Genomic DNA, 19,243 nt, shown 5'->3' on the forward strand with positions numbered 1-19,243 from the left:
GCCTACATTCCCCAAGAAGGCTAACAACACATCACCCTTTTCATTTCACAACACACCTCTTGCTATCGCCAAACCACCACACATCGCACCATCAATGTTGAGTTTGACAGTAGACAAAGTAGGAGGGATCCAATGGGTACTTTTTCTAGCTAACAATTTCAAGTTTTCAGATTTTTGGAAGTTGGGAAGAATATTCCAATTCCTAGCAATGTCCTCCTCCTTCCTTCTTGAGGGTTCCTGTGGCACTCTGAACTTAGCCACCATAACATTCTCCAAAATGAGTTTTCTCAATATCTCTCCCATAACCTCCTATGCCCTTTCCTATTGTTGAAAGACTCTGTTATTCCTCTCCTTCCAGACACCCCAACAAACATGTGACGAGAGGAGATATGAATAATGTTATTATAGTGAGATATCACTTTAATTTCAATTAATTGAAAGCCACAATTATGCACTAAAATACATAAACTTATTTTGTTTTAAAATAATAAATAGATTGTAAATATTATTTATAATATTTATATTTATATTATTTTTTATTTTAATAATTAATTTATTATAAAATATAGGAAAGTTACAATTACACTTTTTAAATAAATATAATAATTTTATTGTTATAATACTAATTACATGAAAGGTGTACCCTCTTTGAAATACATTGGTCAATTTTGAATATCAATATGTATATAGTTTGAGGTTGATAACCGAGAGATCTAGATAATGATGATCTGGAATAAGGCTTAGTAATGAGACATGTTTGTTCTAATAATGTAAACTACATGTTGTAGGGCGATTGAATGTAATCTATTCTTGTGATTAATGAGAATATTATGTGCTCCCTATTTGTTGGTGTTGAATCTTTGAGTTTTCTTCTATATTGTCTTTAGACAAAAGTTAGACATCTCGTTTGGATATTTCTCGTCTTGAATGTGTTAATTAGGGTGCTTAACAATTGGGCCCTCTCCCTTATTATCTAAAAGAAAAGGTCTAATTGTCTCACCAAAAGGTATAAAATTCTCCAAAAAGGATGTAAAATGATCTAAAATTTACCCGCCTTCAATTTCACCATTAAAATATTGTAGTTTTTCTTGGTTGTAAGTTGCATTTTAACTTTTCCCCTTTCACTATGATGTGAGAGCTAATAAGCCGAGATTCATTACATGATCTTCTTGAAGGTGGGACCTCCTCATAGACTATTGGAAGCTTGACAAGATTTCAAACTATGCCAACAAATGTTTAATCTTGCTTACCAAGTTACATTGAATTCTTTTAAATTAAAACTATCAAGGAATAACCAATATCAAAGACTTTATATTGCATTGTAGTGAAAAGGAAGCACCAAATAATATTGTATTGTTTTATTTTTATTTTTTTGTCAAAGTTAAGGCGCACATATAAATATTTAGTATTTTTAATTGAATAGAAAGAGTTGAGAAGGAATATTTATTAATTTATTTAAGATATTGAAAGTTGAAACCGAGCAATTATATTTAGTATAATTGGATTTTAAAAATATAAATAGAAAATGAATAATGTTATTATAGTGAGATATCATATTTAATTTCAATTAATTGAAAACCACAATTATGCACTAAAATACATTACCTTAATTTTGTTTTAAAATAATAAATATATTGTAAATAATGAAATATATATTTATAATATTATTTATTTATTTAATTAATTAATTATAAAATATAGGGAAGTTACAATAATACTTTTTAAATAAATATAATAATTTTTTTGTTATAATACTAATTACATGAAAGGTGTACCCTCTTGGTCTCTACTAAAACTAAGCGAAAATTGAATATTAAATCATTTAATATTTAGATTAAATTATTCTACTATTTTAAAATAGAACACAAATCACTCATCCAACCTAAAATTTTATATGTGTGTGTGTCATCTTACATTATAAAATATAAGAATAGATTATTGAAAAGAAATATTTTATTTTATTTTTAAATAAATGGTTAAAATCTATGATATGAAGCTATGAACTCATGAACCTTGATTGAAAGAACACCATCACTGCCACAACTTAACCAACACAACATACTAATGTTAGCTCCATTTTCAAAATTATTTTATAACCTTTAAAAAATACTTATTTTATAATTATTTATAGAAAATAAGATAATATAACTTAATCGCAAATACTAGAGTTAATATATCTATCTCTATACATCTCTTACATCTTATACTCTTCCCCTTTTACCATTCCCACTATATCTCTATCTCTCTCTCCTATGACTAGACATGTTGTGCACTTATTTAATGTACAACTTAAATAAAAAAGTAAATCATTTTTTCCCCTAATCTACATATCTACATTGTTAGCTCTTCAATGTATCCATTGCCCACCAAAGTACAACCACTAATTTTGACTTTCATAAAATTACAAAACTTCACACTTCTCCCCCTTTTTACTATAATAAACACATCCACTTAGATACAATCCAAATTCGTGGCCCACGTAAAAATTAAAAAGAACTTGTCCACGTGCATGCCCCGCCATACTCATTATCCACACTATAATATGTATCTTCCAACTATTATTATGATTATATATAGTGTCCACAAAAACATCAGATGCCTTAATTACAATATATTACAAACTTAAATAAAATAAAATAATACTTGAAAACTCTATTTAATTATAATTATACCGAAATCAAATTTAAAAAGAAATATCTATATACTCTAACCTTAACTTCACCTCTCAACATTCGTTCCACCTTGAGAAAAATACAAGCATCCTTTAACGATATCATAAAAGTTCAACAACAAATAAACATTCTCGAAATGATCATTTTGACCTAATCCAAATTCCAATAAAAAAATATAATCACCTAAAACCTCCACTTAACTTCACATATAATCATATTGATTGGCCTCTACAATAATTCTCGTGTCCACAATAATATATCCCTCTGTCGACAAGAACATGGAATGACGTAACATTTTCAACGCAGACGTTGAAGAAACTGTACTTATTTTGTGCGAAGAACATGTATAAAATTCCCGTGAAGAATCATTTGTACTGAGAGGACATTGTTTTGTAAAGTATACTCTAGATCGAATGAATTTTGTTCGCTTTCTTGCTCACGAGACATTTGAGAATCGGGCAACACTTGTCACATTATCAGTATGTAGATGGGATTCTCATTTTTCTGTGGATCCATTCACATGTGAGGGACAACTTGATCTCGTTATCTCTGCGCCGTATAATCCCAATTTATGGCCTTGCATTCTGAGCTACTCTGTCGGCGGTGCAGATTAAATGAAGTTTTTTCAGCTTTCTGCCATTTTTTAATGCTCAAGAAACTGAGGACACTGTAGCTTTTACTCCCACATGGGTTGCATTTTAACACAAAGTTTTTGCTTTAAAATATGGCAAGAGTTAGTTGAAAGTCGTTGTGCTCGTCCACGAGATTGTTTCTGTTCACCGCACCTCTGAATTTTTGTATATATATGGAGTAATTTAGTGTTAAATTCCCCTGCCATTTGTCGGAGAGGTCTCTGGTTTGGACTTGCCCCTGTTCGGGAGTGAGAGATGACTGGATTTGGAGTTTTAATGATGGCATTTTTGGTAATGCGGGGAGCAGAAGGGGCACCTGATTACAAGAGTGCTCTTTCAAAGAGCATTCTGTTCTTCGAGGGCCAACGATCTGGTCCTCTGCCTCCAAACCAGAGACTTACTTGGAGGAAAGACTCTGCTCTCAGAGATGGATCTGATGAAAATGTAGGATGATTTAAATGCTTTTTAAAGTTTTGAAATCTTTGCACATTTTTTGCGTTCTTTTAACACTTATGAATGGAACTGGAACCGAGAAAGAAATGATCGAAAGCATTCCAGAGACGATTCTCTTCTAGCTTAGCTGAGAATCTTTGCTTGAAAGTGAATCTTTTCTTTGAATGTTCTCGTGCTTTTTTTTGCTTTTGAATTGAACAGCCATGAAAGGAACTGAAACAGAAGCATTCTACAGCCTGTCATTGTGTAGCTTAGCTGAGCATCTTGCTTGAAAGCGAGTAATCTTCTGTGTCATTAGTTGCTCTCTGGGGCTTTGAAGTTTGAAATCGCTCTGATATTTACGCAAATATTCTTGATGATTCTGCAGGTAGACTTGGTTGGAGGATACTATGATGCTGGAGATAATGTAAAGTTTGGATTTCCAATGGCTTTTACTACGACTATGCTGGCATGGAGCGTGGTGGAGTTTGGGGATTCCATGGGGGATGAGCTTGAAAATGCAAAGATTGCAATCCGCTGGGCTACGGATTATTTTTTCAAAGCTACTTCTACTCTTCCTGAGAAAATGTTTGTTCAGGTGTGCTACATTTTGGAGTTAAACAAGGAATTTATCTCTTCTTTGTCTATTTTATTTAGATTTCTTTGAAGATGTTTTGATAAGCTTGTTTTCGTGGTTGTGCTCAGGCAGGGGACCCTAATGGAGACCACAATTGCTGGGAGCGGCCAGAAGACATGGACACTCCACGCACAGTTTACAGTGTAGATACCGAGCATCCAGGCTCCGATGTCGCAGGCGAAACCGCTGCGGCTATGGCAGCTGCCTCCATGGTCTTTAAAACATCAGACCCTACTTATTCGCAAAATCTTCTTCAAGCTGCAACTCAGGTAAATAAAATATGCATGCTTGTCAAAATGTAGAGCGGATCTTTAGAATGCCTGCGTACGGCAGCCAGGCTTAAACATTGCGCACGTTAGAAGATAAACTTGCATTTCTACTGAAAAATATTTGAAGTGAGTTGCCGCTCTGAGAAATGCAAGTAAAGAGCCCTCATATTTGCTCCTCTACAGATCTTCGACTTTGCCGACAAATACAGAGGAGCTTACAGTGATAGCCTCAAGTCGGAAGTCTGCCCCTTCTACTGTGACTTCAGTGGATATCAAGTAAAGCCTTTGTACTATTTCCCATTTTTTTCAACAACAGACAAAATTTGCACTTCCGGTCCTCCGGATTTGGTTATCAGTTTTTATATCTATGTTTTGGATCATTCTTTACAATGCATTGTTAGAAAATTGAAAGTAAGGGACGAGATAGGATAATAGAAATTGATCTCAGATATTGATAGAGAATTCATAGTCAATCTCATAATAATAATTTTTAATGTTATCTCCGGACGGTTGAGATTTCTGCAAATTTAAAAAATGGAAATGAAAATATTCAGGACGAATTGCTGTGGGGAGCTTCATGGCTGCACAGGGCAACCGGAGAAGAGTACTTCCTGGACTATATTCATTCCAATGAAAAGACACTCGGAGCTGATGAAAACATAAATGAATTTGGATGGGATAACAAGCATGCCGGCCTAAATGTTCTGGTCGCCAAGGTAATAATATTTACATGAAAAGAGTAAAAGAAGTATTTACAGTACTGCCTAAGGCATAGGATTTTTAAATTATCCGGTTTTCATTTGAATTGCAGGAGTACTTAACAGGGAACGCAGTGTTCCTGCAATCGTACAAATCACACGCCGACAGTTTCATTTGCTCGCTGTTACCTGAGACATCAGGCACGCACGTCGACTATACGCCAGGTTTCTTTCGACTATCCTCTTTCGTTTTCCATTTCATATATTATTCAAAAATTGTCTCTGAAATTAACCGTGAATGTTTCTGAATGAATATTACAGATCTTTGACGTTTTATCTGTTCACATTTCCTGATCTTCTCATTATTTTCATCCTTATATTTTCCAAGATTATGTCCGAAATCCGATTCTCCAGTGTATTTGTTCTTCATTTACTAATCTTCTCATCATTTTCATCCTTACATTTCCTAAGATTATGTATGAAATACAAATTCGTCACTCCCTCCCTTCTGATAACAAATCATTGAGTGTGATCGAAAATATTGATTCGAAATCAAATATAGTGGATTTGAAAAACGATCTTTGATACTTTTCAAATTTTCGAATCAAAATTATAGATTTGAACAATTTCACTCGTTTAGATTTTTTGCTAAGATTATCTATGAAATCCAATTCTTCACTCCCCTTTCTCCAATAATAAATTACTGAATACGATCCGAAATGTTGCTTGGAAAATATACACAACCGATTTGAAAATTCTTCTCTTGTAAATCTTTACTAACTTTTAAAATATTTTCCTTACAGGCGGACTGATATACAAAATTGGCGGGAGCAACATGCAGCATGTAACTTCAATATCATTTTTGCTTCTAGTCTACGCGAATTATCTCAGCAGCTCCTCTCAGTCGATTCCCTGCGGGAGCGTTTCAGCCACTCCTGAGAGACTCAGAGCCATTGCCAAACGCCAGGTAAAGAACTAAATCCCGCCCCCAAACTCATATAAAACCTTAAATTCAAATCTGACAAACAATATTCAAAATTTCAAATTCCTTTCTCTATCATCCTAAGATAGATCACAAGTGTGATCTGAAACGTTGATGGAAAAATGTAATAAATTTGACACACAATCGAATTCAAAAGATACAACAAATACACTCATAGATTGTGGAAGCCTATGAAATTTCCCTCCAATAACTAAAAAAAGCTCACGAATCTGTTTTTAAAACAGATGGACTACATCCTGGGAGAGAATCCTCTGAATCTGTCATACATGGTGGGCTATGGCGACCGATATCCGCAGAGAATTCATCACAGAGGCTCATCACTGCCCTCCATTGCAGATCATCCAGACATGATAAGCTGCAAAGGCGGGACTGAGTGGTACAACACAACAAACCCTAACCCTAACATTCTAGTTGGTGCAGTCGTGGGAGGCCCTGACAGCAGCGATCGGTTTGCAGATGACAGGGTAGACTTCAAACAATCGGAGCCGGTAACTTACATCAATGCTCCTCTCGTGGGGGTCCTCGCTTTCTTCACAAATAACTAACTACTAACTGCTTCCCCGCCCCCGCCTCACACTGAAATTATGGCAGTTCTTGAGAAGTAGTTGGAACTAATTACTACTCCTGACTGCCTGCTGAATAAAGTAGCTGACCAAATACTGTACAGAATTCAGGCGTGACGAATCCCCCATTTATGTATGTACAAACCATTCAAGATAAAATCAATAAATAATATATGCAGTGAGATGGATTGCTTTCTGACATCCCTGCATTTGACCTATTTCCAGTGTTTTTCTCCATTTTTGTATGCGCCCCAGGTCAAGTTATCCGTGGAGGCATGTGAAAATTTGCATAATCTATTGATGGCTGATGTTGTAGTTTTGTCAGCTTGCTTCACGTGACCGAGCGGGCACAAGCTTCGCGCATTAAATCCCCTCGTTAGTGATGATGGGAGCTTTTGAAAATGATTAAAAACAGAGAAGAAACGAGCCACTACAATTATTCCTTGTTTTTGGTAGGGAGTGGATTACCTATGGGGTGGAAAATAACTTTTAGTTTATAGCAATTCACTTTAAAAAACGAATTATTGGATTTATGAATAAATAACTTTCACATTGGGTAAGTTCTCCAAGGCAAAAAAGTTTAGCAATTCAGATTCAAAAAATGAATTAGCATTTTAAGAAAATGGTAGCTTTACATTTTAATGGAGTTTAGTTTTTTATATTGTTGATTTTGTTTGTTTATAAAATTAGTATAAACTAAAAGTACAAAAATTAAGAATTTTCTATTAACTAGTGCTTGCATCTTTGAAGGATGAGTTAAGTTGATAGTCTTGTATATTTCTTATGATATTCTTGAATAGTTGTATATTTTTTATAATCTTCTTGAATACTTATTATCATGTTTGTAGTTATAATCAAGTTTTGTAATGTAGTGCTTGCCTCTAGTCTACATTTTCGAGTTACATTTCTGATATCATTGCCAAACTCTTTTAGGCCACTTTATGTTTGATGATTAGTATTATTATTTTAGAAATTATCAGATGATATTTACACTCAGTTTATTAAATGATGAGATTACTTGGTACTCTATATTTCATGCATGTATGATGATTATTCAATGGTTTCAGTTATCGATGATGATTAGTTAGATGGTTTATTATTCCATGTGCTTCTTATGGATACTTACCCCATACTGCATGTGTATGATGTGCGTGTTGTTTTATTTATGTATGGTGTTTCTCATATGGTTAAAGAAGGGAGTCGTAGTCACTTGCTAGTCGGGATTTACACGATGCACCACTTCCTGTCATTGTCTGTTTAGCTTAGAATATTATGTTTGTACATGCGTGAATTTTATGCAGGTTGCAGGTACCGGGTATCGACTTCCCTGAATTGTCAGGATGAGCGTACCCTATCGCACTGTCTCAATGGTAAGAGAGGGGAGATAAACTCTTAAGTCCAAATCTTAAACCCTTTAGCCAATTGTCCTAATTGATAATTAGGACAAGTATCGGAGTTAAGTACCCTCTGAATGCATCAAATGATGTAATTTCGTGATTATAACCCTTTTGTTTGATTTGGTATGTGTTTTTCTATGATGGGTTTTCATATGTTTCTTGGTGTATTTTTTATTAATTAAGTCTAATTAAAAAGATTAATTAATGATTTAATTTAATAGAGAATTATTATGATATCTTTATATTTAATTAATTGAGAAATTAATTAAATAAAAGAATTAAATTTGGAGATTAAAGTTCAAAGATAAATTTAGAATAGGATAATATTTATTTAATTTAATAATAATATATTTGGAGTTCATTTTTAAATAAATGCTAAATATTATTGTTATTTAAATTAATTAAATATGTTATCAATTAAGTTCTAAAATAAATTAAAAGTTGAAAGATATTAAATTATTAAGAATTCTAGATCGCATGATCTAAGCATGAGTTTAAATATGAGAATTAAATTAGAAGATTAAATTATAGAAATTAATAATGTTATTTTAATTTTTTTAAAGTGCACATAAGATTAAAGTAATAAATTAATTAAAAATAGAAGTCAAGTGGAATGTTAAATAAAGTTATTTAATAATTCAACTTAATGTGCATGAAAGTTGAATGCAAAATAAAAGAAAAGATAATAAAGGTTAATTTGGAGTTAACTGAGTTGTGTAAAGAGTCTTCTCGGGTAAACGCACAATTAGTGCCCCGATTTGAGGAGAAATTGCTTATCACAACTTTGGGGGTTCATTTTTGAGATATACGAAGTTGGACGGGAATTTGTGGGGAGAGAACTTTTGGAAGCGAATTTCAGAAGGCTAATACCAAAGAAAGATTTTCGGAAGAAGGTTATTGAGAGGAGCGAATTCTCTTACAGTTCCTGGAGATTGCATAATAGCATCAGGATCAGGTAGGGTCTTGTGTTTTTGATTATCGATTAAATACACAATTATCCTTTCCTGTCTTCTTCGTGTCTCGGGTTTGTAAATTTGAAATTCTCTGTGAGGAATATTTAAACATTACGATATTAGATTTTATCAGATGCTTGTCTATAAACTTCTGTATACAAAATTTAAATGGGAAGGGTTGTATCTTAGACTGAAATTTTAAATTAAATGTTCGGATGATTGACTATATTTTCTATATCAATATAAAGAAAGAATCAATTTTTTCAATACATACATATATATATATATATATATATATATATATATATATATATATATATATATATATATATATATATATATATATATAATAAAGAAATTATTTTAATATCTTTATAAATAAATAAATAAATATATATATATATATATATATATATATATATATCTTTAATTAATTGGTTTATCAATAAAATTTTTATTATAAAAAAATTGTATTAAAAAAATATATATTAAAAAAAAATTTAATGGGGAGGGGTCTTACCTTTCCCCCCCCCAAGCATTTTGTATCGTCGGCGGCGACCTGCGTTAGCAGGGGACCGCACGGTTTTTTAAAAGCCTGCGGTACCCTGTGACAGGGTTGCACGGCTTTCAATAGCTTGCGGTACCCTGTGACAGGGCCGCACGACTTTTTAAAGCCGACGGTACCCTGTGACAGGGCCGCACGACTCTTCATTGAGGGACATTTTTTATAAATGTTTATTTTTATTTTATTTTAAACAATGTTTAATAATTTAAATTTTTAAATAGATATTAATAATAAAAGTTGTTTTAATTATTATTTTTTAATAAAATATATATATATATATATATATATATATTTTATTAATAATTTTATAATAATAAATGCTTTTATAGTTAAATAAAATATTAATTTATTTAATTAACTATGGATAAAGTAATATCTGAAAATATTAAAAGAGTCAATATTAAATGAAGATTAAATAATTGGGTCAAATTATAAGGGTAATAGTAAAAAAAACAAACCTTTACATTAAAAACGTTCGTTGAAACTCAAACTGAGAATTTCAAACTTAAAACCTTAGGGTGTATTATGGAAACAAACCCGAACTATGAACTGAATCATACTATATTGTTTTGTTATACTATCCATGTTTGGGGTTGTTCTAGTATTAACCAGTTTAGGTTGTTACCAGAGGCCCGGGTTTGTGAATGTGATGTTATGATGATTTCTTCTCGATCTTTTCAAACCAACCAAGATAATGTGATTGTATGCTCTATGATGGATGTATTTACTGTTTGTTATTGCTTTCTGGTTTCCTTGTGTGAAGCTGAGGTGTATGTATTTGAGATACCTGACTTAACCATTTTCGAGTCTCGATCAGTTATATTTGATAACCATTTTTGAGTCTCGATCAGTTATACTTGGATTGCTTTTCGGTCACTTGAAAGGACTGAAGTGTTTGTTATGTTCTTGATGATGTCATGTGTTGACTTGACCATTTTTGGAGTCTTCGATCAATATTGTAATTTACTATTGGGATACTTTCTGGTTGCTCATTGGAGAACCATTGGATTTTGTGATTTATCATTGATGCCTTCAGTTACTGATAGAGAACTGTTGTGATCATATGATTACTAATTGATATTATCTGTTGCTCATGAAGAACTGATGTAATTTTGTGGATTATCTTCTATGATGTTTTTCAGTTGCTTGTATAGGACTGAGGTGGTTTTATTATGATTCTTTGATTTATGATTTCATGAGCCTAGGGTAGGTTATCTATGTGTAGAGTCGGGAAGTGGCTTGCAATGGGGGTCGGAGCCCTAAGAGGCTGCCTTGAGAAACCCATTGTAAGTCATTTTTAATAAGTGAAAACATTTACACTAAATGAGAGAAAATGAACCTAACAAGATAATTGTATGTTCTCTCCCATGCCTTGAGTGCTAGTACAGACTAGGATGGGGTAGAGAGAACGCTTGGTTACGACCTTGCATTCCATAGTAGGCCTCGTCAGTACGAGAGGATACTAGTGGCCGCAGGATCAATAGGGACCCGGGATTCCTAAGGGATTGCTCGGGTAACTTCTACATGACTTTTGCGATGACACTTTTCCGCTTGCATTTTAGGTTTCCTACGTGTCTTGTGGTACCTTTGGGATTTAGATGTCGATCTTTTTAGGAACCCTTGAGTTAGCATACTTATAGGATTTCCTGGACTTAGAGAGTAATTATGATTATAGGTTTTGTTATCCTATTTGGGACTTGAGACTATCTCCTCAGCGCGGTGGGAGTGGGCCATTTAGGTTCCACGCGGTCGGGTGGTAGTGCTTTTACTCTTACCATTGAGATCCGTTCCGTGGTCACCGTGGTTGGAGTTTTTGTGATTGGCATTTACCTTCACTATGTTCTTGGTTTATTATGATGGATGGTTAGATTTTATGATAGATGTTTTATCATTATGGATGTATGGATGTATCATGTATGGGGAATAGTTTCATATATTTTTACTATACTTTGTATCATGGATTTGAGGATGTTGTATCTTTATCTTTACATATGTATATTCTTTTAAGCCTTTCATACCTTGTGACATGTACAGTGGATGATTGAGCATTCCGAATTAATTTGCCGAGAGACATTCGGAACAAATGTATGTTATGGACATGGGAATTTCTGATTATTCTTTCATATGTATGTGATAGTTGTTAGACTTAGAATTAATTAAATTTAAACGTGACTCAATGTCTTGGGATCTTTAAGAAATGTAACTTACAATGTATGTTTGTCGATGATTACATGTTATTGCTTCCACTACTATGTGTTTGATGTGTATGTTATACTTTCTTACTTTAAAAAAAAAATGTTTAGCAAACTTAGTGAAACTTTAGGTTAATTCTTTTGGATCCCTTGGCGAGGCGTTACATCTGGTATCAGAGCCATAGTTTCTACATTGGGAGCTCTGGGTATATTGGAACGCCACTAGTGTTAACTAGTTGAATAAAAATGCAAACCTTAAACTGAAACTTGAAACTAGTTGAACTGAAACAATATGAAAACTATTAGTTACCTATTTTTCATACTTCAACACTCAAGACTTCAAAACTGAAATTATACTTAAACTGAAATTATAGGTAAACTGAAAATTGAAAATATCTTGTTTGCAAAACATGTGTCTTCTATCTATGTGTTTCAGTAGTATGTTTCATGGTTATTTTAGCATCTTGTGTCTTGGATATTATTGTAGGATGGTATCTGGGACGAGATCTTCCGTTAGAGGCCGTAGTCTTGGCCATGGCAGAGGCCATGGACGAGGCAGAGATATTAGTGTTCATGATTCTATCCACGAGAGCCCCATTCAGGAAGAGAATAGGGAAGAGCATGTCAGTGAACATCAGGAAGAGAACCACGGAGAGGGACATGCCAACTCTGAGGAGGTTGATCTGAGGCAAATGATGCGAACCTTTATTGATCGCTTACCTCCTGTTCTTGAGCAGGATAGAGCACACCAGGCAGGACATGAGCATAGACACTGGTCTAGGAGTCCTCAGAGGGATCGACATAGATCCATAGTATCTTCTCAAATGAAGGACCTTCAGAGGTCCAAGATCAAGCCCTTTAATGGGCAAGGTTCTGGGTATATAGCTGAGCAGTGGCTTATTGCCCTTGAAAGGATTTTTGCTATGCAGGACTTTGATAGTAATGTCAAAGCGAGATTTGCCATTACCAATCTAGAGTTATTTGGGGCCACCTGGTGGACTATTGAGGAGAAGAAGTTGGGCATTAACATGGGTAGTGTCACTTGGGAGATTTTCTTGGAGAGTTTTCATGAGCGATTCCTACCAGAGGAATGGAAGCAGCATAGAGCAGATGAGTTCCATAACCTGAGACAGTTCACTATGACCGTTGTAGAGTATGAGCGCAAGTTCTATGAGCTCATGCCTTTTTCGGGATTCAGTGACAACCCAACGCAGTTGGTACAACATTTCATTCGAGGCTTGAACAACCATTTTATTGGGGGTGTTAAGGTATTTGAGCCTAAGACCCTCAAGGATGCGGTACATCGAGCTATCCTAGTAGAGCAGAGTGTCAACTTTGGACAAGGGGGTTTTGTGGGAGCGCTTACTATAGCAGGATCTAAGGGCAACCACAACTCTGGTGGAATCAGGAAGCCTCCCTTCCCTAGGAGGAATCAGCATTCTCAGCAGCATAAGGATTTTACCCTCAGGCACAGAGTGGTGGCGGTGGATCCAACTCTAGGATCAATCGCAATGCTCAACGTAATAAACAGAATTAGCAATCTCGGCCTGCACAGAGCAACCAGTCTTTTGCTAGCAGGGGTAGCCACCAGCGGTCAAATGCACCACCTATAGGGAGAGGATCTGGTAGAAGCACGGGATGTTATTCGTGTGGACAAATTGGACATATTGCAACGTACTGCCCACAGCGAGCATCTCAGTATTTAGGACCTAGGCCAGCAGCATCTAAGCCTACAGTCGGAAATGCAGGGGGATCTCATAGAGTATTTGTAGCGGTGGATCACCGTTAGGCAGACCATCAGGGGATAGTAGTTGAGACTACAAGAGCTATCCGAGGTACAACTCTCTCTGTATTATTTGATTCAGGTGCTACAGATTCTTTCATTTCTCCATCTCTAGTTGATAAGTGTAAGCTGGAGTCGGTTAAGCAAGATCATGGTTGGCAAGTGGAACTAGCCTCAGGCGCTAAAGTTTCCACAGATTTTGTTGTTTATAAGTGTGGACTTAGCATAGGAGGGTTTGAGACTTCAGTCCATTTTCGAGTTATTCCTCTTGGCTCCTACGATGTGGTCTTAGGTATGGATTGGCTTGTCTCTCATAGGGCTAGTATAGACTGCAGAAAGAAGAACATTTTGTGTCAGGATGACCAAGGGAAGGATGTTGAGATTGTGGGGATACCGAGGCCTATATCCCTACGGATGATCTCTGCTATGCAATTAAAGCGAAGCTTTCGTAAGGGATGTCAAGTATTTGCCGTTACGATAAATGAGCTAGATGAGGAAGACTCTATGAAGAAGACCCTAGATCACCCTATTTTACAAGAGTATGCTGATGTCTTTCCGAGTGAGATTCCAGGCATGCCTTCGAAGAGAGACATAGATTTTAGCATTGAGCTCACTCCAGGAGCGGAGCCTATCTCTAGAGCTCCTTACCGTATGACCACTCAAGAGTTAAGTGAGTTGCATTTGCAGTTAGAGAAACTTTTGGCCAAGGGTAGTATTCGACCTAGTGTATCACCATGGGGAGCTCCAGTGCTCTTTGTGAAGAAGAAGGATGGTTCTTTGCGCCTTTGCATTGATTACAGACAGCTGAATAAGGTGACAATAAAGAACAGGTATCCTTTACCAAGGATTGATGATTTATTTGATCAGATCAAGGGGGCTACAACGTTCTCTAAGATTGATCTTAAGTCAGGATACCATCAACTTCGCATCAAGGAGGCTGATATTCATAAGACCGCCTTTCGAACTCGCTACGGGCATTATGAGTTCACAGTGGTACCCTTTGGACTGACGAACGCTCCATCAGTTTTCATGTGCTTAATGAATGGGGTGTTCCTTTCCTATCTTGATAGATTTGTTCTTGTGTTCCTCGATGATATTCTGATATATTCTAGGTCCCAAAAGGAACATGAGGAACATTTGAGTTTAGTTTTGCAGTGCTTGAGAGATAATCAACTTTATGCCAATGCGGCAAAGTATGATTTCTTTCAATCAGAGATACAGTATTTGGGACACGTTATTTCAGGCGAAAGTATCTCTGTAGACCCTGCGAAGATCCAGGCAATAGTAGATTGGCCTGCACCCACTACTGTGTCGGAGATTCGTAGTTTCATGGGTCTAGTTGGGTATTATCGCAGATTTGTTCAAAACTTCTCCAGAATAGCACACCCTATTACCTCCCTTCAGAGGAAAGGAAAGAAGTTTCTGTGGACAGAAAAATGTGTAGAAGCATTTCAGAAACTCAAAGAGCTTCTGACCAGTGCACCGATCTTAGCAGTAGCTGATCCAGAAGGTGATTTCATGGTGTGTACGGATGCTTCCCTTGAGGGTATTGGAGTAGTTCTAATGCAGAATGGTCGAGTGATTGCATATGAATCACGCAAACTCAAGGATCATGAGTTGAATTATCCTACACATGACCTTGAGTTAGCCGCAGTAGTTCATGCCTTAGTGAGATGGAGACATTTCTTGTTGGGACACAGATTTGAACTACATAGCGATCATCGTAGTCTCCAGTACATATTCACGCAGCCTAATCTGAATGCTAGGCAAAGGCGTTGGATGGAGTTTTTGTGCGAGTATGACTTTGAAGTAAAGTATATCCAGGGGAAGGAGAATGTTGTAGCTGATGCTTTGAGTCGTAGGAAACATGTGATATCATCTATGACTCTTAGTGTTGATTTGAGGTGTTAGATACTTCAGGCACTCCCCACTGATTCATGGTATCTGGAGGTGTGCAGTGAGATCAATTTAGGGAGACCCTTGGAGGGTAAGTTTTTAGGCTATGTCCTAGAGTCAGATGGCCTTTTGAGACATTCAGGAAGGATCTATGTGCCGCTACTGGATGAGCTTCGCATATTGATCCTATCAGAGGCCCATCGTGCACCTTACTCGGCACATCCAAGTGTCAAGAAGATGCATGCAGATTTACAATGTTTATTCTATTGGTCCAGGATGAAGCACGACATTGCTGATTTTGTGGCTAGATGTCTTGAGTGTCAGAGAGTCAAGGCAGAACACCAGCATCCGGCAGGACTTTTGCAACTGAATCTCGTTCCTTCATGGAAGTGGGACATCATCTCTATGGATTTCATAGTAGGATTACCTATGACTTCTCGTTGTCATGATGCTATCATGGTCACCGTTGACCGGTTGACTAAGGTGGCACATTTTGCACCAATCAGGTCTTCCTACACTGCAGCTTTAGTGGCTAATGTCTTCATGCGTGACATTGTGAGACTACATGGTATTCCCCGAAAGATCATTTCGGATAGGGATCATGTTTTCACTTCCGCATTTTGGACATCACCACAGCATGATCTTGGAGCTCAGTTGAATTTTAGTTTAGCATATCACCCAGAGACAGATGGGCAGACGAAGAGAGTGAATCAGGTTCTCGAAGATATGTTGAGGATGTACGTGATGGATAGGCAGACTCATTGGGAGGACTATCTCTATCTAGTGGAGTTTGCTTACAACAACGGGTATCACAGTTATATTGGCATGGCACCTTTCCAAGCCTTATATGGACGCCCTTGTCGTACACCTTTGAGTTGGGATAGTCTTGAGGATCGCATCCTGTTGGGTCCAGAGATGCTTCGTGACATGGAGCAACAGGTTGTGCGTATCCGAGAGCACTTGACAACGGCACAAGATAGGCAGAAAAAGTATGCTGATGCACATAGGTCAGATAAGCAGTTTGCTGTGGGAGAGAAAGTTTTCTTGAGAGTGCGTCCGCGGAAGAGTCCGATCCGTTATGGAAAGGGCTCAAAGCTAGCACCTCACTTTGTGGGACCATTCGATATTCTTGAGAGGATTGGTCCAGTTGCCTATCGTCTTGCTTTACCGCCCAGCCTTGCTCGCATTCACGATGTTTTCCATGTTTCAGTACTTAGACAGTATATCCCTGATGTTGTACATATTCTTGATTGGAATGCATTGCAAGTAGAGGATGGGCAACTGGCTTTGGAGCCAATTCATATTCTAGAGCAGCGGGAGTTGACCCTCAGGGGTCGAACCATAGAGCAGGTAAGGGTCCAATGGGACCCTACTGATGACTCTTCAGCTACATGGGAGGATGCATCTAGATTATGGGATTTATATCCCTATTTGTTTATAGGCTTCTAGGAGTAAGCCTAAGTCTAGGGGGGGTGGATGTAGTGCCTGCCCCTAGTCTACATTTTCGAGTTACATTTCTGATATCATTGCCAAACTCTTTTAGGCCAATTTATGTTTGATGATTAGTATTATTATTTTAGAGATTATCAGATGATGTTTACACTCAGTTTATTATATGATGAGATTACTTGGTACTCTATATTTCATGCATGTATGATGATTATTCAATGGTTTCAGTTATCGATGATGATTAGTTAGATGGTTTATTATTCCATGTGCTTCTTATGGATACTTACCCCATACTGCATGTGTATGGTGTGCATGTTGTTTTATTTATGTATGGTGTTTCTGATATGGTTAAGGAAGGGAGTCGTAGTCACCTGCTAGTCGGGATCTACACGATGCACCACTTCCTGCCATTGTCTGTTTAGCTTAGAATATTGTGTTTGTACATGCGTGGATTTTATGCAGGTTGCAGGTACCGGGTATCGACTTCCCTGAATTGTCAGGATGAGCGTACCCTATCGCACTATCTCAATGGTAAGAGAGGGGAGATAAACTCTTAAGTCCAAATCCTAAACCCTTTAGCCAATTGTCCTAATTGATAATTAGGACAAGTATCGGAGTTAAGTACCCTCCGAATGCATCAAATGATGTAATTTCGTGATTATAATCCTTTTGTTTGATTTGGTATGTGTTTTTCTATGATGGGTTTTTGTATGTTGCTTTATGAGTCCTTGGTGTATTTTCTATTAATTAAGTCTAATTAAAAAGATTAATTAATGATTTAATTTAATAGAGAATTATTATGATATCTTTATATTTAATTAATTGAGAAATTAATTAAATAAAAAAATTAAATTTGGAAATTAAAGTTCAAAGATAAATTTAGAATAGGATAATATTTATTTAATTTAATAATAATATATTTGGAGTTCATTTTTAAATAAATGCTAAATATTATTGTTATTTAAATTAATTAAATATGTTATCAATTAAGTTCTAAAATAAATTAAAAGTTGAAAGATATTAAATTATTAAGAATTCTAGATCGCATGATCTAAGCATGAGTTTAAATATGAGAATTAAATTAAAAGATTAAATTATATAAATTAATAATGTTATTTTAATTTCTTAAAAGTGCACATAAGATTAAAGTAATAAATTAATTAAAAATAGAAGTCAAGTGGAATATTAAATAAAGTTATTTAATAATTCAACTTAATGTGCATGAAAGTTGAATGCAAAATAAAAGAAAAGATAATAAAGGTTAATTTGGAGTTAACTGAGTTGTGCAAAGAGTCTTCTCGGGTAAACGCACAATTAGTGCCCCGATTTGAGGAGAAATTGCTTATCACAACTTTGGGGGTTCATTTTTGAGATATACGAAGTTGGACAGGAATTTTTGGGGAGAGAACTTTTGGAAGCGAATTTCAGAAGGCTAATACCAAAGAAAGATTTTCGGAAGAAGGTTATTGAGAGGAGCGAATTCTCTTACAATTCCTGGAGATTGCATAATAGCATCAAGATTAGGTAGGGTCTTGTGTTCTTTATTATCGATTAAATACGCAATTATCCTTTCCTGTCTTCTTCGTGTCTGGGGTTTGTAAATCTGAAATTCTCTGTGAGGAATATTTAAACATTACGATATTAGATTTTATCAGATGCTTGTCTATAAACTTTTGTATACAAAATTTAAATGGGAAGGTTTGTATCTTAGACTGAAATTTTAAATTAAATGTTCGGATGATTGACTATATTTTCTATATCAATATAAAGAAAGAATCAATTTTTTCAATACATATATTTATATATAATAAAGAAATTATTTTAATATCTTTATAAATTTATATATATATATATCTTTAATTAATTGGTTTATCAATAAAATTTTTATTATAAACAAATTGTATTAAAAAAATATATATTAAAAAAAAATTTAATGGGGAGGGGTCTTACCTTTCCCCCCCCCCCCCCCCCAAGCATTTTGTATCGCCGGCAGCGACCTGCTTCAGCAGGGACCGCACGGCTTTTTAAAAGCCTGCGGTACCCTGTGACAGGGCCGCACGGCTTTCAATAGCCTGCGGTACCCTGTGACAGGGCCGCACGAC

At 35.7% G+C, this 19,243-nt stretch overlaps 1 protein-coding gene across 1 annotated transcript; it reads left to right on the forward strand.

The window, feature by feature from the left end:
- Positions 1–2,886: 2,886 nt before the first annotated feature.
- Positions 2,887–7,124, forward strand: LOC149535247 (endoglucanase 24-like). Its single transcript, XM_089807741.1, has 8 exons — positions 2,887–3,748; positions 4,125–4,334; positions 4,442–4,642; positions 4,826–4,918; positions 5,197–5,358; positions 5,454–5,565; positions 6,144–6,307; positions 6,568–7,124. The coding sequence occupies exons 1-8, from the start codon at positions 3,560–3,562 to the stop codon at positions 6,886–6,888; spliced, it is 1,452 nt and encodes a 483-aa protein (XP_089663867.1). The 5' UTR covers positions 2,887–3,559; the 3' UTR covers positions 6,889–7,124.
- Positions 7,125–19,243: the final 12,119 nt, after the last annotated feature.

The sequence above is a fragment of the Cupressus sempervirens genome, chromosome 10, assembly GCF_028749045.1.
Source record: "Cupressus sempervirens isolate cs-2001-9-10 chromosome 10, ASM2874904v1, whole genome shotgun sequence".
Taxonomy (NCBI): domain Eukaryota; kingdom Viridiplantae; phylum Streptophyta; class Pinopsida; order Cupressales; family Cupressaceae; genus Cupressus; species Cupressus sempervirens.